The sequence below is a fragment of the Nanorana parkeri genome, unplaced genomic scaffold (genome assembly GCF_000935625.1).
Source record: "Nanorana parkeri isolate BGI_ZX_2015 unplaced genomic scaffold, ASM93562v1 scaffold42, whole genome shotgun sequence".
In the NCBI taxonomy this organism is placed as follows: domain Eukaryota; kingdom Metazoa; phylum Chordata; class Amphibia; order Anura; family Dicroglossidae; genus Nanorana; species Nanorana parkeri.
The window spans coordinates 1,628,980-1,652,475 of NW_017306310.1; the positions used below are offsets into that span (position 1 = coordinate 1,628,980).

Consider the following 23,496-nt stretch of genomic DNA (forward strand, 5'->3'; position numbering starts at 1 on the left):
AATCAAAATAAACTGCAAGCTGAAGGACAAAGCTGTCTAAATTAAGGGTTTAGTGCTCTAGACAGTGTAAAAACCATTGAATTTATATTATATTATTACTATACAGGATTTATATAGCACCAACAGTTTTCACAGCGCTTTACAATATAAGGAAGACATTGCAGTTGCAATACAAATCAAGACAAGATGGCAAGGAGAAAATGACTTTTATCAAGCAGACTTTGAGGGCTTACTTTTATCAAAAAGTTGAGCTTTTCAACCCACTTACAGTCAGCATTAGACAATTAGGTATCGCCTGCATGCATGACACATTGCAAGCTTGTGTTCTACCATTATCTGCTCAGAGTGTCTCTCTGCATTAAATCAGAGGCTTGTTTCCTTAAAAGAGACCAGGATTCTGCAATCTGTTTTCTCCGCTCTGGTAGAGCCTGTAACCTGATAAAAAGAAAATAAGAGATGCTATACATTATTACACAGGATTTATATAGTGCCAACAGTTTGCTCAGCACCTTACAATATAAGGAAGACATTACAGTCACAGTACAATTCAAGACAAGATGGTAAGGAGGACTTTTATACATTAAAGGTTTTATAAATGTATCTGTCTTGGGAGAAGTAGAATAACCTTCTATCCTCTGTCATGTCTTTCAAACTATCTGGAACACTGACAAAGACCTGCCCAGCTGTGGCTATGTTTGTCTTTACAGCCAAGCTAACCCTGTCATTGACCAAAGTACATTTTTAATGGAAATGAAAGCAGACAGCGGTTGACACAGGACTGCAATCTGACAGGGATTTAACCTTTATTCATGCCGCCCAATACTGAAAATTTTAAATTTGGATGGGGTTGTGTTTTCACATTTATGTTGGGGGGTCAAATTTTTGGCTTCTATGCTATCGCCCTCCCCCTTCTGTACAGACAAAAGAACGTTGGTGTGGCCTATCATTCGCATATACATGTATACAGTGAGAAATAAGTATAAATTAATGGGCTAAGTGTTACTGTCTCACTAAGATAGCCCTTGACTAATAGAGGGAGCTTAGTTAGGCTCCATGCACACATAGCATTTGCGGTTTACGGGCATCACAAAAACATGCAAATTTGAATATATACGCCCGGATTTCGCACGTCTGCGGCTACTACTATAGCCATGGAGGCATCTGCTGTCACTTCAGGCACCCACCCAATTTTAGGGGTATTGTCCGGTTAGGAGTGCAATGAGTTACATTTAAAGTTTGTACTACTATAGCCGTAACGCGCGGGATTCGCCCAAAATGACACGCTTGGACTTTTTTGCATGTTGTGCGTTATTGCACTGCACAGATGTCACACAGGTGTGAACCAGATACATTGGAATATATTAGGTTTTTATGTTTAGCGCGTTCCTGTTTGAACTGAGCCTTATGTGTGTTGGAAAGAGATGATGAGAGCTGGAAACCACAGGGATGCTATAAATTTGCAGTGTAATATATCCTTGTATGTCTCCAATTTAAAAGAAATGATGATAAATAGTACAGATATATTATCAGTATTGGGTTCTGTCACTGGAACGTCACTCTTTCATATTAACATGAACTCTCATCCCTATTCCTTACTTTATATCCTCACCTTGACTGTAACAGTAGCTTGCACTTCTGTTCCCATGGTATATTTTGGGATGGGATCCCAACAGGTGTTTGTGTTTTTCCTAACATGTTCAGACTGAAGACAAAGACTGAGCAACTGTCATTTTCTGCAGACAAAGACTCTCCTGGTGTCAGTTTCTCATTAGCTGTGAAGTAAAGAAAACGTCAGATCGGAGAACATGAACCACACGCTGGAATATGGAAGCATCTCCACCCAGTTGTTTGCTCCTGTTTGTTAAAGGTAAAATATACTGGGGGGAATTCATCAAAACTGGAGCAGACAATATCTGGAGTAGCTGTGAATGGCAACCAATCAGCTTCTCTCTTCGGTTTGTTCAGTTAAGATTTAAAAATGAGACAGGGAAGCTGATTGGTTGCCGTGCACAGCTGCTCCAGATTTTCTCTGCTCCAGATTTTCTCTGCTCCAGTTTTGATAGATTCCCCTCAGAGTATTGTCAGTGAACTCCTAGATTTGTCAATGTAGTGTTTACTAAAAATAATTTATAATGTGACTTTTATATTTTTACTTGCTAGCGCTTCCATTTCTTTGTATTAAATAAAGAGATTTCTGGATTTGCCACTAGAGGAAGCAAACACTCAATTTGCAACCACTCTGCCACATATCTTAACAAACAGCTGCGATAACATATGTGACCTACATGGAATGTATTGTTTTACATATATGGAATGCACATGTGAAAGGGGTCAATCACATGAGTCTCATGAATTCCTCTGTGAGACTCATGTGATCTGCTGCAGGCAGGAGGTGCTGTATAATCTAATGACAGCTGCCACCTCCCACAGTTCGACAACCGCACTTGAACGATAACCGGACGACCACACTTAGGGCCTGTTCACACGGCGTCCGTATTCTGTGCTGACCTGATCCGTGCGCTCCTGCACTAAATATGCATCCTAATGTATCACTATGTGTTTTATGGGCTACAGTTCTCACGTGCGCAGTCCGTTCCGTTCCTGACTGAAAAAATACTGCGTGTCACATTTTGTCCGGTCAGGAAACGCCGAACGTGTCAAAAACGGAACGCAATGCAGCTAAGCAAAATGTTTTTTATTTTTGCTCCACTTTTTATGATGTCATCATCGTTGGACATCCTGGTTGTGGTGGAGCATCAGAGGGAAAACCAGCAGTCATGACTGCAGGTAGAACTGCCAGCATCCAGATCAAAAACGCACTGCATGAGTAGCACCGCGCCTGCTAATCCGGACCTGAAAATCATGTGAACAGGCCCTTAGATGCAAACTGTTTGCATCCAGGTGCGTTTGTCCGCAGGTAATCGCAGGTTGTGTGATTACTTGCGGGCAGCCTGCAAACAACTGCAGGCAGTGGCAGCTGTCACTGAATTGTGCAGATTGCAAATGGGGCCTTAATTATAGATTTCCATTGAGCTAAACAGGATCAGAGTGCTACCAATGTGTAGCAGGAACCTCTGTAGTGATAAAATATGGTCTGCAAGTGATCTGCCTGTACTCATTTTGCATCAGCACTTTGGGCAGACACTTTTTTTCTCTTCATCTATGTCATTCAGAACCCTTCATATTTCTGGGGAGAATGGTCACTGAATGATCACAGAGATTATGTTGTTAAAAAGGAAACTTCTAGTTCTTGCAGGTGTCCATTATAGCATTATAGCATCCCTAAATGAGATGTTGGCTTAGTGATGACACAGTTATGTCAGTCCTGGTGCCTGTGTTACCTGATGTCTTTTTAGATAATTTCCTTGCTGCTTTCACATCAAAACTTTTTACACAGTTACATAATTTAAGTTTGAATTATCACTAGTAACCAACAGTGTGAGCAAATGCTTCCTACAGCTTGCAGCAAATTGTATATTATAATACATAATTTTTCCCAGAATGCTCCTCTTAGGCTTAGGCACACTTACTCGACTTGACTTATGGAATGATTTAAAAAACTAAAAGGTACAGCTCTTTTTCACTTTTGTTTTGTTGCTATACTTTGTGACATGTCAGAAATGCATTCCTGCAGACTTGCAAAGTCACAGATATTTGCACTTTCAAGTCACAAATGATACTGAAAATGGCCACAAGTTGAAGAACTCAAATCTTGTGAGAGTGGGCTCCTCAACTGTGTTTTTCAGAATATAGCTGGAGGTTAATGCCGTGCAAATAAAGCCACCTTCATTGTAGCAACAAAGGATGCATGTTGGCTTTGAGTGATTAATTAATCAGCAGCCTCGCATGTGCAGAACGACCTCAGCTGGTAATTCATGAATTTCCAAAGAATCTTGGAGTATTTCTATATGCCCATGTGCATGGGTCCTTAGGCTCTTTGTGTATGTGGAGTAAGACTTTACCTGTGCTGCAGTTGGAAAACACAAAAGAGACAGGGCAAGTTCTGGAATTTGGCCTACATCCATGCCTTTAAGCAGTATTAGTGGTCATGTTGAGGGATGCCCTTTTCAAAATCTGCATCCGCTATTCGGTTGCAAATGTATGCAATCAAATGACAAATGCAGAGTTTGACCTGTTTTTTCTGCAGTTCAAAGCACCTCAATAGAACACGCAGTTCACATGTGAGATCAGAGGCTGAAGTACACATAGGAGCGGTACACATTGTAGTTCAGAATCTGCGTTTGATCCGCTTTGCATTGCGTGGTGCTTCTTTGGTCATAGAATGTCCTACTGAGGTGTGTTGGAACTGCAACAAAGTAGGTCAAACGCAGTCTTCTCTTGTCAAATTTTTCCTTTCAAACGCAGCTGTAAGCATTGTATGGGAAACGCAGTGCTTGACTAGGACACCCGTTGACATGAACCCTTACTGTGTAGCATCTCATAAAATCTTCCATTGTGTCAGAAAGTGGTATAATTTATGCAGTGGTAGAAAACATTAATTTGCCTTTTAACCCCTTCCCGACCGATGATGGGATTATTCTGTCACGGTCTTTCAGTTCCTTAACAACCGGTGACAGAATAATCCACTCATGCGGTAAAATGAGTGCTGGTCCATGCATGGACCAGCGCTCATTGAGTCAATGCTGCTGATGGGGCCCTCTGAGGCAGACCCTCAACAGCAATTCAGGTGGACCCAGCACTATAATCACAGTGAGAGGTAATCACTGTGATCACCATGCTGCGACAGCCACTGAGCCGGCTTTCAGCTCACTGTGTTGCGGAGCTGGAATCCGGCTTAGTGTATTACAAAGTGATATAAAGTATCTCTGAGAAAACAATATCTCCTCAGAATACTTAGTATCAAAAGCCACTGTAAATTAAAAAATGTTAACCCTTGAGTGCCTCCTAGTTGTAAAAAAAAATGTTAACAGTTTTTAAAAAATTTTAAAATTTGACAAAATTTTAAAAAAGTTTTAAAAAAAGTCAAATTTAAAAAGATATATATGGTTAATAAAAAGATTATATATATGGTTAATAAAAAAATTTAAGAAAATACAGAGCCAAGGAGGCTATTAAATATATTTCACTCCTTGTATTTTGTGAGCTATAATTCCCAAAATAAACTGAAATCCCAGGCATATGATATATAAATCAGGACAAATAAAATAATTTATTATGAATTACGTTCTGTTAGCTAAACTAATTATGTACACATTACTATTGCCAAAACTGTGAACAATGTGTTTTTTTAAACTTTTTTGCATTTTTTATGAAAAAATACGAGTTTATAAATGCATATGTCACATCAAATTTAAGCCCATTTTGCCCTTTAAAAAACGGTTTATAATATGTTTATAATCTGTTTATCCGCAATAAATGAGGAAGATGGAAACTATGGTTAAATAAATGCATAGCAAAAATGGCAAAATTGCTCCAGTCCCCAGGAACGAAATCATTTTCTGAAGCTGTGTCACAAAGGGGTTAAAGAGGAACTAAATGTTTTTAGATGACTTAAGTTTAAAGATTTTTTAAATGCATGTTTTATTCATTTTTTTTTACTATACTGTATGTATATATTCTTTTTTCACAAATAAACCTTTAACACATCCTTGACACTGGTATCACAAAGTGTTATGGGTTTTTAAAAGAAAGAACACAGCATAAGCTGTTTGCCTCATGTCTCTCTATTTCTATTTCATGTCTCTCTATTTCTATTTCATGTCTCTCTATTTCTCTCAGTTCGTAGGGGGAAGATTCACTACTCTGTGCTGGGAAACTTTTTGCTGTTAGATTCACTACTCTGACTCATTCAGTTGTGGATGTAGATATAACTATGACATATTTGTGTGTAATATTTTATATTTACCAGACTAAAAATGTATATATTTTTAAAAAAATGATTAATTAACCCCAAACATAAGAAAGAAAAGATACAAATAACACTAGGCATGCTCTAATTTGATAATTTTTTTTCTACAGATACAGTAAGCCTCTTTGTCCTGGTATGCATATCATTCAGGAAAATGAACTTTGTTGAAAAACTCCGTTTATCCTGCAATTTTACTTTCAATGCTTTAAAAAGTATAGAAAGCAGTGAGTTACTTTGCATAGAAAACACATAATCATACTTTTTCAAACTTACTAATAAATGGTTAAACATTTGATTTGCTAAAGTAGATGTGAACCGTAATTAAATCATATTTAGCTCAGTTATCAAACAATTATTGCTTTCACCTTCATTTTATCCTTTGCTGCATGAGACTGCAGCCTCATACTGCCAATTCCTGTCATGTTTTTCTCAGACAGGTTATCTGATGGTGACAACAGAGGACTATGCTTCCAGAATGTGTGTTGAAATGGCCACTTTTAGTTTCCATTGGAAGCCTGTGTAACAGGGTTACAACAAAGAAGTAAAACTCAGAGACTGTCACCCTGTCACCGTATAATCACCTGGTACTATTTTAATAAAAGCTGCAGATTCAAAATGACTTTTGAAGTTACATTAATGCGCTAAAGCTTATATGAAAATGTAATGTCTAGGTTTATGTATATAAATACAATGTTTTTAAAATAGCACAATGTGCTTCAACATTAATATGTATGACACGTGTATGTGATATATATGATTTACCTTTAAGAAAAAGACATAGATTATCTGCATCAAGAGCATAAACTGGCTGCCAAGGATTTGCCAACAGATAAGTTGATGGCAGACCAAACTGGCAAACTGGCTCACACTTGGCAACATTGAAAAGTTCCACTGTACCATTCCGATAATGTAAGAGCACCTAGAATACAGTAATGTTAATACATGTCAGTAAGCATGTCAGTAAGCATGGTCAAATATCATTAAAATTATATTAAAGTCAAAATGTTAAGCTATTTCAAATGCTGTTAAAATGACTTACAATGGATGCTGCTTATTGATGTTTAAATGTTTTAGTTTCCTGCAGAATCAGCTGGTCCTCTAAGCACGGTCCCTGATATCCAGTTTTAGGATGGCTCCTTACCCTTGCAGGGTCCTATGGGGACATCCTTGAGTGCTATTGAGCTGTATATGTCTCCAAAAACACACAGGAACAGCAAGACAAGTCACTCCCCTGCTCCCTGCTCCCACTTCCCATCTCCAAGCTAGTAGATGAACAGTTGTTGGAGTATGTTCTGTCCCTTGTGATGTTGTACTGTACAGGAAGTTGAGGGAAGCTGAGCTAAGAGAGTTGGAACTAGCTGTTCAGAAACATGATGACTGTAATTCCTTGGGCAAAGTATAAAGAAATACTTTGCTGGCAAATGTATATTTGTTTAATTTTTATTCATTATGGAAAAAAAATGTAAGAATGTATGGAAACTTGAGCAGGCAAAATCTGGAGCTGTTGCCCATGGCAACCAATCAGCTTCTATTTTTAATTTTCAAAGCTTAACTGAAAAAACTAAATATAGAAGCTGATTGACTAATATGGGCAACTGCTCCAGATTCTGCCTGCTCCAATTTTGATAAAATCCCCCCGTAGATTTTAATAGTAGTTTAATTCATTGCAATCACAATATATACAGACATTCAGACTTCTCATATACAGAAAATAGGTGGCAATCGTCTTGGATTTATGCTTGACAAAAATATATATATATTTTTTTTTTCAGACATATTAATTCACTACAAAATGTATATCTAGTATAACAAATAACTCCATTCATGCTTATAAACTGATTAGATGTTCACAGCTATCAATCAAATGTTTGTTTTAATGTACAGTAAATCTAAAGCCAAAAACTACTTACCGAAAAATCAGTTTCATGGAGTTTATTATTAAAAACATGGGATTCAATTATCAAGAAACAACTGGTTTGTATTGGACACTGGCAAGCAGAAAAAGCTGTTACCAACCAGGTATAATCCCTCCCATTCCCATAATGCTTCAGTTTTGTAGAAAATTAGTAGTAGGAGCAGATAAAAACAACAGATTGGTCAGACCTCTGTCTCTTAATGACCTCAAAGAAACAGATTGTACAGCAAGTACAAAAATCCTGTTATTCAGAGACAATTGGGACATTGAAAGCAGTCCAACTGTTTTGACTGTGGGCAGAGGGGTGGGCAAAAAAAAAAAACACATATAGGCCCACACATCAAAACAGTAAAAACTAGGTGCAGCTTGCAGCTCAAAAACTTCCTGAAGGACCTTACATCCAAATCTGGCACCAGATGAAGTGTGAACTCCCACCTTAGAGAATGTATGAACAGAAGACAAGGTGCCAACCTTGCAAGTCTGGGAAATAGTTCCCTGATTCCAAAACATCAAAAAAGCACTCACAGATCTAGTAGAGTGTGCTTTGACAGGAAAAGGTGGAACCTTGTTCTTAATAACATACTGTAAGCTTGAACAATATTTTGTCTGAGCAACCAAGAAATGATGGAGTGAGAAGCTAGTTCCCCTTTACAGTGACCTCCAGGAATGATAAAAAGAAAGACAGTCTTTCTAATAGAAGCAGAAGCACAACAAAAAACTACATACAGGCAGCGAAGAATAACTTCCTTCTGATGTACCGGAGCGGTACAGAGAGATGGAAGAACAATGACCTGGTTGAGGTGACAGGCTAAAACCAATCTAGGAAAGAAAGATGCTCTAGGCCTCTAATATCACATGATCCTTGTGTAGGACCAAATAGGGTTCTTTACAGGACAAGGCTGCAAGTTCACACACATCTCGCAAAGGTGATGGCAACAAGTAATGCAACCTTGTGAGTGAGAGTGAAAAAAGGAATATCCCTAATAAGTTCAATAGGTGGTCCTTGAAATGCTAACAGAACCAAATTTAAATGCCACAGAGACTCAGAAGGTTGTGCGCAAGGGCCCGCATGAGAAACACCCTGTACAAATGTCTAATCTAATGAATGGGAGGCTAGTGGCCTTTGGAATAAGGTAGCAAGGGCTCACTTGGTGACGAGGGAGCAAGGAGCCAGCTTCCCGGCCAATCAGGAAGCCGGGCAGCGTGCAATGACTCGCTTCCTGATTGGTCGGGAAGATAGCCAATAAGGAAGCCGGATGGCGAGTCATTACCCGCTCCCTGGCTTCCTGTTTGGCCAGAAAGCCGGCTCCATGCTTCCTCATCACCTGGTGACGAGGAAGCATGGAGACGGCTTCCCTGCTAATTGGGGAAGCCGGGTGGTGAGTCTTTACATGCTGCCCAGCTAATCAGGAAGCCAGGTTGGCTTCCTTAATGGGATTTTGGTATCGTCATTCGGTGACTAGCGGAAAAAAATATTGGTGCTTGTACTCAATACCAGTGCATCCCTAATATTAATTAATCAATTAATTAATCAATAATTTGTGAGACTCCTTGTCAAACAGAGCATCAGCAACAGAAGGCTCAGAGGCCACTAAAAGTGCATTTGTGCCTGGCACAGATTCTAGAGGAGAAGGCATAGAAGTACGCTTATGACCTCTGCATTCCGAGGATATGCCAATCCAGATAGCTGCAGAAAAAATCCGGCATGTAGATAAAGTCATGATTGAAGAAAAAAAGAGAGAATGACTAGTAAAAACTTTTCTCAATAGAAAAAGTCCATCCTTCTAGGAAGCATTATGTGAGTGTCAGGGGCTATTCCTGGCTGGTCAACACCCAGTGTCCAATTCTTCCTGCAGGCAGCAGTATAACCCAACTGTCTCTGAATAACTGAGTCCTGTGTCCCTTAATGAACAGAATAAACTTTTTTAAAATTTTAGATAGAAAAGGTAATATTTTAAACCCGTCAGGTTTTTTTTTCTTTTGTCTTCTGTGTCCCATTGGGGAGATCTTCCTTCATTTCCTGTCCTGAACAACAGGAAATAAGGGGAAATTGCTCAAAGTGAATGGAAGTGCCCTCTTAGATAGCTGTCACTGGAACAACTGTGCCTTTTGGAAGGTTTTCCACTACCCCTAATTCAAAACTAAAACAACTACAAAAAAAATTGGCTTTTACTGTCCTAATCTAATGTGCCCTACACATTACAGCTGGGATGACACTGGTTCCTGTGGTTAATGCATATATACTTTTAAAGGAAGTTCAATGTCAAACAATTTCACACTCAAAATACTGATTTGAGATTTAAAAAAAAAGTCTGGACCAGTTAGGAAATGATAGAATTATAGGAATAAACATGAACTTGGAGAACAGCTAAACACTGGTACACGGAGTGGTGTCAAATGAATGAACATTGCTCGTACATTGCATTAGGTTATTCTTTAAGAAGAGTATTTATTCATTTACATGTATATAAAATATTTCTCACCATATTTGGAAAGGAGTGGATGGGAGTTACTGCGCTGATCTGGTCATCTGAGGAGCAAGTACTTGGGAAAATAATAGAGATAAAACGTTTTAATCTGGCAGTAGATGTATAGCAACTCTGTCACCTGTAAAGCTTTTAGATTTGGCATGATTATCAGTCAAGCAAGCTATTCAACTAAAAATCTTCTGTGATTGTTTGCTGAATCCTGCAGTCATTGGCATCTACCTATCCCTTATTTAGTTATACTGAGCTTGCCAATGTGTTGTCCTCATTATCTGTAACTGTGCAGGACTGCAGCATTTTGCTTGTTTTACTATCTGCAACTAATATTTATTCAAAAGTAGCAACTTACATAAAAGACTAGAAAACTACGGCCGGCCGGACAAATAGATAAAAACTCTCAAAAACAGCGTCTAAAACATCCCATGCGTCAAACAGACCTGTTTGACGCATGGGATCACCTGACACATGGGATCACCTGACTTTTTCAAGTCAAAAGGGCCGATCGGTTTGACGCATGGGATGTTTTAGACGCTGTTTTTGAGAGTTTTTATCTATTTGTCCAGCGGGCGGAAGTTTTCTAATCTTTTATGTAAGTTGCTACTTTTGAATAAATATTACTGCTTGTCGTACTGCACCTTGAGGGTTGTCTCTTTTCTTCCAAATTAATAAAAACGCTTCTGGGATTCTGAGAGGAAGACCGCTGAACAGGGCACGGGAGAAGCCGTTAATAGCTCTGAAGGACAGCTGAGAAAAGGTGCGGCGCTGCGGGAGAGAGACGTCCCTTGATGCCCGGTTTCTGTAGGGGGAGAGTGACGTCCTCCTTGTGAGGGGACTATGGACCAGATAAATATCCTTTCTGAGGGGCTATATTTACTCACTGAATCTGTTGAGTACCCAACGCTTGGGGGGCTGCTGGATCAAAAGGAAAATAACAGAAAGAACTTTTTCTTTTTATAAGTCTGTTTATTGAACACTGTTATTTTTTCACTGATATCTGTTACTTCACTTTGGGATTGTTATTAACTATCAGGTTATAACCGACACAATAGTTTTTGTTTGCTACTTTGTGATTCACCCTTCCAGAATTGTTTTTCACAAGCTATAATCGCTTGGTTCATTTTTTTCACTGTCAACTTTTGATGTTAGCACACTTTTTAGTTTTCTCATCATAAAGTTTGAATCTAAGCACATTTATCACATCTATTATATATATTGATAATATATATATTTCATTCACCAATTTTTATATTTATCAATATATTCATTATTTATATTCATCACCAAAACCATCAATATTGTTTCCTACCCACTTTCCACATTAGACCATCACTATTTGATGTATATTTATATATATATATTTTTTTTTGTTTGTTTTGTTGTGTCTGTTGTTCACCTTTAGCACTGTGTCACTTTTTATTTGATTTTCTTTTGTTTAACCCTTTCCCTGCCAGCGCCATAAGGCATACGGCGGAAGAAAACTGTTCCCAGCTGACCAGGTCAGTATGCCTTACGGCACTGGCATTTACAGTTCTGCTATAAGCTCATGGTCGCCTTAGCGACCATGAACTTATAGCAGAACTGTTCAGCAGACGGTTCTCGTTACATTAATAGCTGTCATCAGCGGCTGACAAGACAAGGCTAAAATTTCGGGCGCTCCACCCCAGCCGGCACCGCTGCCGATGGCCGCCAGCATTTTCAGCCGCTCCGGCCAGGGATCTTTGTCGCCATGGATCCCCGCTGCTCTCCCCCGATTGTAGGGGCTGAGGCAGCAGAGGATCGATAAATATCAGTGATATTTACCGTCCGTTTGAAGAACAAACACCGGAGTGATCGTCTGATCACTCCAGTATTTGTAACTAACTGGGGACACATAGTACTATGTGTCCCCAGTATGAATGAACAGGATGTGATTTACATCACTTCCTGTTCATTCATGAATTTCTGAATGGGGAGTAGCACTCAGTACAGAGGCTCGTTCCCATTCAGAAACTGCTTAATAGTAAATATTTTACTATCAGCAGTTTCTGAATGAATGGGAAGCCTCTGTACTGAGTGCTTCCCATTCATTTAGTGCTGGGCCATGTAAACAATATAATTAATAAAAAAATCTGTAAAAAAAAAATTAAGTAATAAAAAAAACACAAACCCCCCTCCCCCTACACACATAACATACACGTGCACCATATGGTGCTGTACGTCATGCACATGCGCTGCAATTTGTTGTTAGAACGCATCACAGTGCATGAGTTTTGTCCTTTTTTTTCTTTTAAAAAAACATTAATTTAACTGTGGCAGCGCATTTGCAAAGGTTTTTGACGTATTGCCTTGTGTTGTAATTAAATATACGCCGGTATCATTTTATCACAACACAAACACCAACACACAAAAACAATTTTTAACATAAATCGCTTATTTACAGTTTTGCGTTCCTTCATTTTTTTTACCTATTCGCAAAAAAGCGCAATTTCAAATGCCAAAATATTTGTTATTTATTAACTCAATACAGTTTTATCTTTTAGCTTTAGTCAGAAAATATTTTTTTTGTGCACTGATACTGATTTTAGGGCTTTATTAATTGAATTGTGTATTTTTATCGGTATATTATTCATTTGAGAAACATTTGCGCAATTATCGCATGGCCTACAAATTTAGTAGCCCCATCTTTTTATTCTGCTGGGCCTGCGTTTTCAGAAAATATATGGTTTGGAGGGGGGGGGGGGGGGGGTCTTCTACAAACGCTAGCAACACAGCAGTTGAAAATCAAATCAATGTGAAAAATTGCAAAAATGGTGTGGCCAGCTGAGGTGCAAAATGTTCCAGAGGTCATGCAGTGGTCTCACCTTTCTTGAAGTAGAACCATGCTGAGTTCCCTGCCCCCTGCTGCAGTGACGAGGTATAGAGATTTATCAGTACACAGCACCAAGAGTTGGGCTCTAGGGGCAGCAGGAGGGTCCTTACTGGAAGCATTGTCTTCTAAGTAATACAGACTACCTATATGCCGTCCCTCTGGGAAGGCAACAACAGCTAAAGGAAAACCTGTGAAACAAGAATTTGCCAAATAAGTAAACAAGTCAAATCAGTTAAAGCAACCAATTTGCTGCAAACAACAAACCAGACATATACAAGTAAAACTCCTACCAGAGTACTTCATGTCCCACACTGCAAGTGTTTCATTTTCAAGAGCTAGTGCTAGGTATGACGTGCAAGAGCTGACTGCTGAGAATTTAATAGGAGCAGCACACGGCCACACAATATCAGCTTTTTGGTCAACATCTAAAAGGAAAAAAGCAATGGTTAGCAAAAATGACAATTAATTAAATGGATTGATGGGACTAAGTGAAATGCATACATTTGAAATGATTAGGAAAGAGCAAAGGTGTGCAGCTTATCGTGAGCAGAGACGTTCAACCTGATTTTGACTGGTTGACAATAATGTCTACAATTTTAAATCTGGATAAGGGCTGTAGTTTCCTAGTAAACCAATGTCTCTCTCTTCTTGCCTGTGTAAGTGTAAAGGGCAGAAATGACTTTTCTCTGTGGACTTTCCAGGCTTACTTTTAACTACATAGTGCAGAGTTGATCTACCCAGGTGTTCTATAAGGAACAGCCACTGCTTGCTTGAGCTATGAGGTGTCGGTTGAGATCATACATGAATGTCCCCCTTGGAGGATTGTTCTGAAGCTGCTCCAGGCATGTCCATGTAGGTGGGAACCCCATGGCATTCTACAAGTTGTCAGGGAAATTTTGAATGCTAGCTAACTTTTAAGCCTCTCTTACATAAAGCAGAAGTTTAATTTTCTTATATTTTGCATTCCCTGGTACCTCCTTCCCCCTTTCATCAACATTCTAATGACATTTTAAAATATAATATCAGATATCATTTTTCAGACCCAATGATGATTTCACTGGGTCTTAGTGCTTCTCTGTAATGCAGGCAAGTCATGGCTGGTAGGTAGGAAGGGGCAAGCAGATTCCTATACATAGCTTCCTGAAAACATTACAGCACCCTGCCTTTACCCCTCACTCCTGATACAAGCAGTAGGTTGGCACCTGGGAGGAGTTATGCAAATATTTTAAATGCCTTGATGGGTGGATGTCAGTATGGACGAGGGGGCATAACTAGGTAGGCTGTATTTGTATGCAGACAGCCCTCGGTAACATCTGTGTTAATCTTTAAAAGAGAACTGTGTGAAATACACTCATCCCAATAGTTAGAGCCAATGTGTGCCACTGCAGCTGCCACACGTCAGCTCTATTGAGTGAGAACTGAGCGATCACAAACAGCTGATCTCTCAGTTCACAAACTTTTTCCTGCAGAGAACGGTGACTGTCAGTTACCGACCCCTGCAGGGTTTCCCCCCTCCCCTTTCTCTGTTCCTCCAGTGCTTGCTGGAGGGACAGACAGGGAAGGGAGGGGGAAAACAAAGCTGTCAATCAGGCAGGGGGTGGATCCCGACAATTCTTCCCGGCTGCAACGCAGCTCTACACTGTCAGCATATGGCGAGCATTAACCTGGTATATGCTGAGATTTGGGTCACAGGAGATTAGTAAATGTCCTGTGACCCTAAAGAGAACTACGGACAAAAAAGCAGTGGTCCCAACATGCTAGGAGGCCAGGCAGTTTCTTCTACAGTGGTAAAATGAAGCTGACGGTGTGTCATGGCAAGACAAATAGTCTAAGAAAAGAAAGCTGCAGGATGAAATACATTTTTAACAGTTTCAATCTCTTCCTGCAGAATATTTACAAAAAAAAAACAGAGAAAAGAAAGCTTGAGATTAGATGTAGAGTAATAAATCCCATCCTGGCTTGGAGATGTTGGTGAAAGATAAAGGCCAGGACCTCAGGGAGTGCAAATCAATGGAAGAAAGGCTGAAATATCCAAGTGACACATGAAAGATAGGACCATTGCTAACAGACAGCTATTTTATTTATAAGTGAATTACGCTCACATGGTAACAGCGGATGATTGCTCTCAAATGTATTGCTGCTGCCATTTTCACAGCACACTGACTAGTCCTTTACCCCCCAAGCTTTGATTCACACGCTATTTAAGTGTTAGTGTGGGAACACAAGAACACAAATAGCTGTTTATAGGCCACAGTGAAAGATAGCAATCTCCTACAAATAAATGCTTTTCAGTTATGATTCCTTTTTAATCATTTGTTATTCTAAAATGTTTTCTCATAGCAGAAGTAACATCTGACCCTTCTTCAACTTCCTTGGATATTGTTTTCAAAAGAAGTAGCACAGCACAGAACCAAGCATATTACAACTGGAATATGTTCTACACACTTTATTTCTACAACTCTTTGTGTGTTTCCAGTGTTATCGTTAAACATTTTCATTCAACGGGTACTCCATATATCTTTTCTCTTTCTGTATCACATTAAGCCTCGTATAACTCTAGCAAACAATATCACCCAGATTGCAAAGACAACTCTAAAATGATTACTCCCAGCTCGCTATTTCAAAATGCTCTATAAATCAACCATTGAAAGAATAAGTGCAGGTTTGATTAAAAAAAAACCCCATAAATATACTCCCTACTGGCTTGCATGATCTTTTTTGAGTAAAAAAAATAAATATATATCTTCTAAAGCAGAAGCCACTGCGCACCACCCGGCAAATCAGCAATCAGGATTCTACAGAAATTGCAAGATGTCCTGTTTAGTGCCGAGCCCGCCAGGAAGCTGACAGCGCCGGAGTGCCAACCACAGGCACGGAGACATTTCCCGATCTCTGCAGCTGCGGACCGGGATAATGTCTCAGCACCTGTGATTGTCAGCTTCCTTGCGGGCTTGGCACCTGGAGCTGCGCACACGCCCGAGCCCATCACTAGTCCTGTTCAGCTAGGTGCATGCACCCAGCAGCCCAATAGGCAGTAATTCATTTCTACCCCCTACCTAAACTCACAGCCTATGGGGTTATAGAGTGCATTCATTTCTGTCAGATAATGCACCACTTTGCGCAGAAAATTGTTGCAATTACAAATGTTTAGGCATTCTCATGTTTTCTTCTTTTGTTTATATTGATATGACACAAAAGAGTGGAGAAATAAAAAGTCAAATCTGACACATCCCACGCAAAACTCTAAAAATGGACTGAACAAAATTACTGGCACCCTCAATTAATATTTGGTAGCACAGCCCTTACAAAAAATAAATGAAATCAGTCGCTTCCTGTAACCATTGTGACAGGAGGCAGGTGAAATCACCTGGGTGTATCCAGAATGGCATATATTTGTGTCCCAGGTTCAGGATGTATGCAGATTTCTTTCCACTAGAGCAGGGGTAGGAAACCTTGGCTCTCCAGCTGTGCTGAAACTACAAATCCTATAAGGCATTGCAAGCCACAGGCATGACACCCAGAGGCAGAAGCATTATGGGATTTGTAGTTTCAGCACAGCTGGAGAGCCAAGGTTGCCTACCCCTGCACTAGAGGGAGTACTGGGAGAGGTAATGAGCCCAGCTGAAGGAAGCTGGCTCATTAGGGCCTCTATAAGAACTCCCAGACTGCTCAGAGAATGGCTCCCTCCTGGAACCAGTTTCATGCCTGAAGAGACTGGGGGAGCTTCCTGCTAACCTGTGTGGTGAAAAAAGGGAAAACAAATCTCGTGTGGTGAGACACAGCCTGTGTGGCAGTTGATGGAATAGGGAGATAGGTGCTAGGGGCAGCACAAGGTTGCACCTAGTGGGTAGCGAGGGATACTGTGTGTATAGTAAGTGGCCAATAGGCCAGGCTTTATTTTCATGTTTTGTTTGTTTTGCTCAACTTTTCTTGTAGATAGTTATGAATAAACTGCACGTTTGTTTCAACCGAAGCAATCCTTGTTTGCGGTGCCTAATTTTTGTGGTGTGAACCCATGCAAGGGGGTCCCACACACCCGCTGCCGATCTAACACTCTTACACCATCAATGAGTTTCTTACACATCTGTACAGGAATTTTAGACCACTCTTCTTTCGCCATCTGCTCCAGGTCTGTCAGATTGGAAGGGTTCCTTTTCCCAAATGCTGTTTTGTGATCTCTCCACTGGTGCTCTATGGGTTTCAGATCTGGACTCATTTCTGGCCATTCCAGTACCCCCTAGCGATTTGTGTGAAACCATTTATGGGTGCTTTTTAATGTGTGCTTTGGGTCATTGTCCTGCAGTAAGACTCATGACCTCCTGACGGTGAACCCACTTTCTGACACTGGACCCTACATTGCACCCCAGAATTCTTTGGTAGTCTTCAGATTTAATAATGCCATGCACACAGTCGAGACATCCAGCGCCCGAAGCAGCAAAGCAACCCTAAAACATCAGTGCACCTCCACCATGTTTGACTGTACGGACTGTATTTTTTTCTATAAAGGCCTAATTTCTTTTTTTGAAAACAGTAGAATGATGGGCTGCACCAAAAAGCTGTCATTTTGCTTTGTCTGTCAAAAGCACATTCTCCCAAAAGGATTTTGGCCTACTCAGGTAAGTTTTAGCAAACTCCAATCTGGCTTTTTTATGTTTCTGTGTCAGCAGTGGGGTCCTCCTGGGTCTCCTACCATCAGGACCTGATTTACCCTCCCTGCCGCCCCAAGGCCGGGCCTCGGTGGCCTTGCCGGGAATCCGGCCCTGCCTACCATAGCGTCCCTCTTCATTCAGATGGCGACATATAGTGCGAGCTGACACAGTTGTACCCTGCGCCCGAAGGCCAGTTTGAATTTGTCTGGAAGTTGATTGAGGGTCTTTATCCACCATTCGAACAATCCTTTGTTGCGATATTTGATCAATTGTTCTCTTATTCCACATCCAGGGAGATTGGCTACAGTGCCATGGGCTGTAAACTTCTTGACAATGTTGCGCATAGTGGACACAGGAACATTAAGATTTCTGGAGATGCACTTGTAACCTTGAGATGCTTTTCCACAAAATCTTTGAATGCAATTATTTCTTGCAATTTGGAGAAGGTGCCAATAATTCTGTCCAGTCCACTTTTGGAGTTTTGCGTGGAATGTGTCAGGTTTGGCTTTTTACTAGTCTTGTATGCATAGATATACTTTAATAACTATATCCTTTCTGATCTAAAACAACACCTTACTGTGTTTTTTTTACAGCATTATTGGAGCATTTTCAAAACTCCAGGCAAGGTCTGCAAGCAAGCAAACAGTTCTTATTGCTATTTCCATGTATTCTTCCTATTGGTATAGTCTACGTATATCCAGGGCTGCCTGCCTGCCTTCACCATATTTTGTATAATCTGTTTTATTAGATTTAACAATTTACAATTAGAAAAAAAAAGTATGACATCTCATATTAAACATACCATTGAGAATATGGCAATATGGTTTAACACATAAGTATAATCCATAAATCATATAGGTGGAGTTTTCCTGTATCTTGCATACATTATAGGGAGTAGTAGGGTAACAGAAAAATAATTTACTATTCGGAACCATAATAAACATCTATTACAGAAAATCATCTCAAAGTTTAGGATTTTTTTTTAGGTTCTTTTTGTTTTTCAACAACTTTTTTTTTTCCCAAATTATAATTGTAACATGTCATTTAAAAACTGTTGCTGTGTCTTTCTGTGTCACTGACCAGGACAAGCATACTTGTTCTAGGTCACTGACTAAAAAGAACTGAAGAAAAGAGGTCAGCATGGAAAGATTAATTGATCCTGCAAAGAAAGACCCCAAACTGAATTTCTGAAAATATGGTACGCTCATAAGGGCAACTCAGATGTGGCAAAGATTGTGACAGTAATAAAGAATTGGTGGATGACTGGAAAAAAACTCTCTCATTTAAATCATGCCGGGGCTTTACCTTTCTTGAAGAGGAACCATGCTGAGGTCCATCACCATTTTTACAGTTATGAATTATATAATAACACAAGTTGTAGGGAGTTAGGGATGGTGCTAGCCATGACCCTAGTGTATATTTGTAGAATTTGCTTTCAGAATAGGCATGTGAGTGGGCAAGATATGGACAATGTCTGCTTTACACCTCCAACAAGTGGCAGGTGTTTGAGGATCACAGGTATGAATGTCTGCTGGGCATCTATATCATCAAGTTGATATTTTGCCATTCCTTTCTTGCAAACTGCATGCCAAAGGATATGTGCCACTTTAAATTACGTTTCCCATTTTGATTCTCCGAAAGTCAAATTGAGCTCCTTTTCTCATGTGACAATGACATTCGGAGTAGTGGAGTCACATTCCTAGAGTAATAATCTATATTATGTGAATATACAAAAAAGGGTTTAGTTTTTTTTTGAGTGAGTGTGGTTTCATAGGCTGTACATTTTCTAGTGGGGGTGTGAAAATTACCCAGGGAGTGGATGAATTGTGCTAGCTGAGAATGCTCCATCCAGGAACATTTTGTTTTCCCAATGGAATATCTAAATTTGTAACTGGTGGGATCTTACAGTTTTCAAACAAGGAGATGGGTCATAGGATCCACTCTTACAGTGATGTTACCCATCTTCGATAAGTCCCATGTAGTTAAAATAGCTGAGGTCAAGAAAGGTTATCACTGTACGGTTGATATCCAGGAAGTCAGTAGTGTTTGGGCAACATTCTCCTCCAGGGTAACCCAAGACTTGCAATCCCAACCATGAAACCAGTCTATAATTCTGCCGAGCTGGGCAGATTTGTGATATAGGCAAATATTGGGTAACACTGTCCTGCCCTAATATTTTAGGAGGTGTAACATTGAAGTTTGCAGCCTAGATTTTTTTGTTACTCTATGTTAGGGTTCCTCAGGAAAGTTACACTGAGCGGACTTGAACCTTCAGACTCCTGGTAGGACTTTCTCTTAAAGGTTTCCCGATATTCGGTTGTGCTGTCAGCTTCAGACAAGTACTTGGGAATGAAGAGTCACACCAAGTTGTCTATTCACTCAATATTCAAAGGTTTATTATCAATACAAAAGATTATATGGACAGTGAAAGGGGCGATGGTGGAGCGATTAACTAATGGAAAATCATACACGTATACAAAACTAATAATAGTATGGACTATAGAACAGCTACAAAAAATAAATTAGCTGGATAGTTTCAAGGTCTTATGTTTCTTTCACAAAGATAAGGAAAAGTTAATTTGGCCAGGAATGCAGTTTTATCATTTTGGAAACAACTAAATTAGTTTCTGGAGAAAACACAATTATCTTGTTCAAACAATAACTATGTGTATACCAGAAACAAGCAAATGGTTATTTTGCCCTTTCACTCTATACAAAGTTCTGTAGTGTTTTATTCGTTTTGTAAAGAAAATAGGTTTTGGAGAAAGGGGGATCGTTTGGGTGAGATATCTATCTTGATTATATTTAGGATTAAAGGCATGTACCTAAGAATTTCATGGCCTTTGTATGTAAGTGAAAGGTGAAGTTCTATTAAAGTTAAGAGCCCATTTATATAGGTAGGGAGACATTTAAAGCCTCAGTCCTATCATAGTTTACTTTGAATTTAGTTATGTAACTGGACCTTTTAAATCATTTATTAAGGGATGGCTTGGTGATCAGAGGGGACATGATATACTGTATACCAGGAGGTCATCATCATATATAGACATTTGTCAAGTGTTTCTCCCCAATGTGGAGTCCAGAAATGTCAGGGTTGGGGCAGATTGCATTTGCGAGGTGTTCCAGGAAGCCCTGCCTTGTGCCACTGACAAGAGATCTGAAGGAAAACCATTTCCACCTACCCTGACCATGGGGTTCAAATACAAGGATTTTTTTGAAGAAACTTAGGGCCTATTCCTATTTGGGACAATGGTAAAACTTGAAGAAAACAATCAAAAGATAATAGGCAGGTAGGTAAAAATCTGTGCACATTCAGGTAGCATTAAGCTTTAGTCTAAATAAATCACATGTGGAATATAGGGTTTGAGTCTGGTAGCAAGAGATTTGTAATATAATCAGATGTCCAAAGTTGTTAAGGAAATTGGTTTATACCTGCCACATATAGCTGGATCTTTCCCTGGTTTAGGGAGTACTGCAATGTGTATTTCCAAAGATTGTGATGGAAATGGGCATGTTTTTGAGATTGCATTAACTGTTTTTGTCAGTATAGGGGTTAAAGTGGTTTTGAAGAATTTATAGAATTGTGGGGTTAGCTATTCTGGGTCGGGGCTTTTGCCTATTACTGAGGAGGCAATGATTGTATCAACCTCTTCTGATAAATGGGGTTCTTCAAGTGCATTTATTGCATCTTGCAGTAAGATGGGCAATGTGATTTCATTTTACATGCTAGTATTTTAACTCTATGTGTTAAGGGATATACAGGTGAAACTCGAATAATTAGAATATCGTGCAAAGTTCATTTATTTCACTAATGCAACCTAAAAGGTGAAACTAATATATGACATAGACTCATTACATGCAAAGCAAGATAATTCAAGTCGTGATTTGTCATAATTGTGATGATTATGGCTTACAGCCCATGAAAACCCCAAGAACCCCAAAGCCACAACCTCAAAAAAGTAGATTATTACATGCAATCAATAAAACAAGGATTGTACATAGAACAATATCGGACCTCTGAAAAGTACAAGCATGCATATGTACTCAGTACTTGGTTTGGGCCCCTTTTGCAGCACTTACTGCAATTACTTTTGCACGATATTCTAATTATTCGAGTTTCACCTGTATATTAGGTTTTTGGTCCGGGATATTATAAAAGGTTTCATAAAAGAAATTAAAAGTGTTTGCAATATGTATTGGGTTATGGCATTTAGTTCCTTATCTGCCTGTAATCATGGAAATAACTGCCTGGGAGAGTTTGGAATAAAGGGCTCTTGCTAGCAATCGCTTTGTTATTTTTTAATGTCTTCATAAAATGGAGAGCAGGTTTTATCTCTTTGGCGTAGTGTGTTTTGTTCCAATAGGCATAGTAATACAGCTCTGGTCTTGCTTAAAGTGCTTTTGGATCCAGAAATGTTATAGGTCATGGTGTGTATTTTATTTAAAAGGGTAGTATTTTGTGCTTTTAGTCAGGTGGCATGTTTTATGAAAATGCCTTTGAGGACATAGTAAAGCCCTTCCCATTGGGTAGGTAAGGGAGTAATATGTTTATGGTCCTGGATATCTCAGAAATACACTCCATGTCTTTGAGTAAATTGTTCTTTACACTCCAGGACTGAGGCTTATGTTGAAGTTCTGGGGAATCAATCGGCAAACATATTGGGATGTGATCACAAACTGCCAATAGAGGTGGTGATATTTGGTATCAACGTGTATTAGCTAGTTAAAAACATGCTGGGAAATAATAGGTATAGTCTTTATCAAGTGGATGGGTTACCCTCCTGGCATAGTTAAAAGTCCAAGTATCCCATCGCACTCCTGACCGGAAAATGCCCTTCAGCAGGGCGGGTGCAGCAGCAACAACGGATGCCTCCACCAAAAACGTACAAAATAATAAAGTCACCGGCACTCCCAGTATTCAAGTCAATAAGTTTATTGACCCAAGTGAAAACACCTCTAGCAATGTTTCGGGACCATGCGGCCCCTTCCTCAGGCAAACAGAGAGTGAAGCAACAATACAATACAAGTTTTGAAATACACATTGATAACGACCCTTCCACCAATCAAGAAAGCTCCCCCACCCACACATGACGTCAGGAAGGTGTCATTCTCCCACCTCTAATGAACAGGAATGATCAGCTGTATAGTATTCATGTAATCACCAGTAATTAAGGGATGGGAAAGAAAGAGGAGAGTGCATGCAAGTGTGGACAGATTGTGGGTTGGTGGTGGTGGTGGTGGGGGAGGGGGGGGGAGAAGAAGGGGCTGGTCTTTGGGGATGTATTAAAAGGTGACATGTTTCCAGTCAATTTATTTTAATAAGTAAGAAATCCTATGTGGTAATGCAGTGGGAGAACTGGTAAGCAACCATGCCCAGGCACAAGCCTCTGAGCCTCTGTATATTTGACTATTAAGAGGTAAGGCTCCACAAACATCACAGTAACATTAATGTTATGTTAAACCACCCAAAGGATCTTCCCATCACTGCGTAAGGTTAATGGTAAAAAGGTTAAGTAACAATCACAGATGTATAACACAAACATCAACTTGACAACACAAAATGTATACTCAACATGAATGTGTGATCAGAAGCTTTCAATCTAAATTTGAACATGTATTAACAACTGCAACACAACAAAGGGCATATGCGACCTTACTGTATCGTGATGGGGGATCGCAGAAGGGAGGTACAAAAGGCCCATGCAACCTCGCTCAGTAAGTAATAAGTA

The 23,496-nt window shown here is 39.7% G+C and overlaps 1 protein-coding gene across 1 annotated transcript in view; it reads right to left on the bottom strand.

The window, feature by feature from the left end:
* Nucleotides 1-311: 311 nt before the first annotated feature.
* Nucleotides 312-23,496, bottom strand: part of WDR93 (WD repeat domain 93) — a 48,958-nt gene continuing 25,773 nt past the window's right edge. The window contains exons 10-15 of the mRNA XM_018571701.1: nt 13,409-13,543; nt 13,111-13,306; nt 10,268-10,328; nt 6,632-6,788; nt 1,610-1,772; nt 312-435 (exon numbers count right to left, since the gene is read on the bottom strand). Of these exons, the coding sequence (XP_018427203.1) occupies nt 333-435; nt 1,610-1,772; nt 6,632-6,788; nt 10,268-10,328; nt 13,111-13,306; nt 13,409-13,543 (815 nt within the window). The 3' untranslated portion in view covers nt 312-332. The remainder of the gene's footprint in view (nt 436-1,609; nt 1,773-6,631; nt 6,789-10,267; nt 10,329-13,110; nt 13,307-13,408; nt 13,544-23,496) is intronic.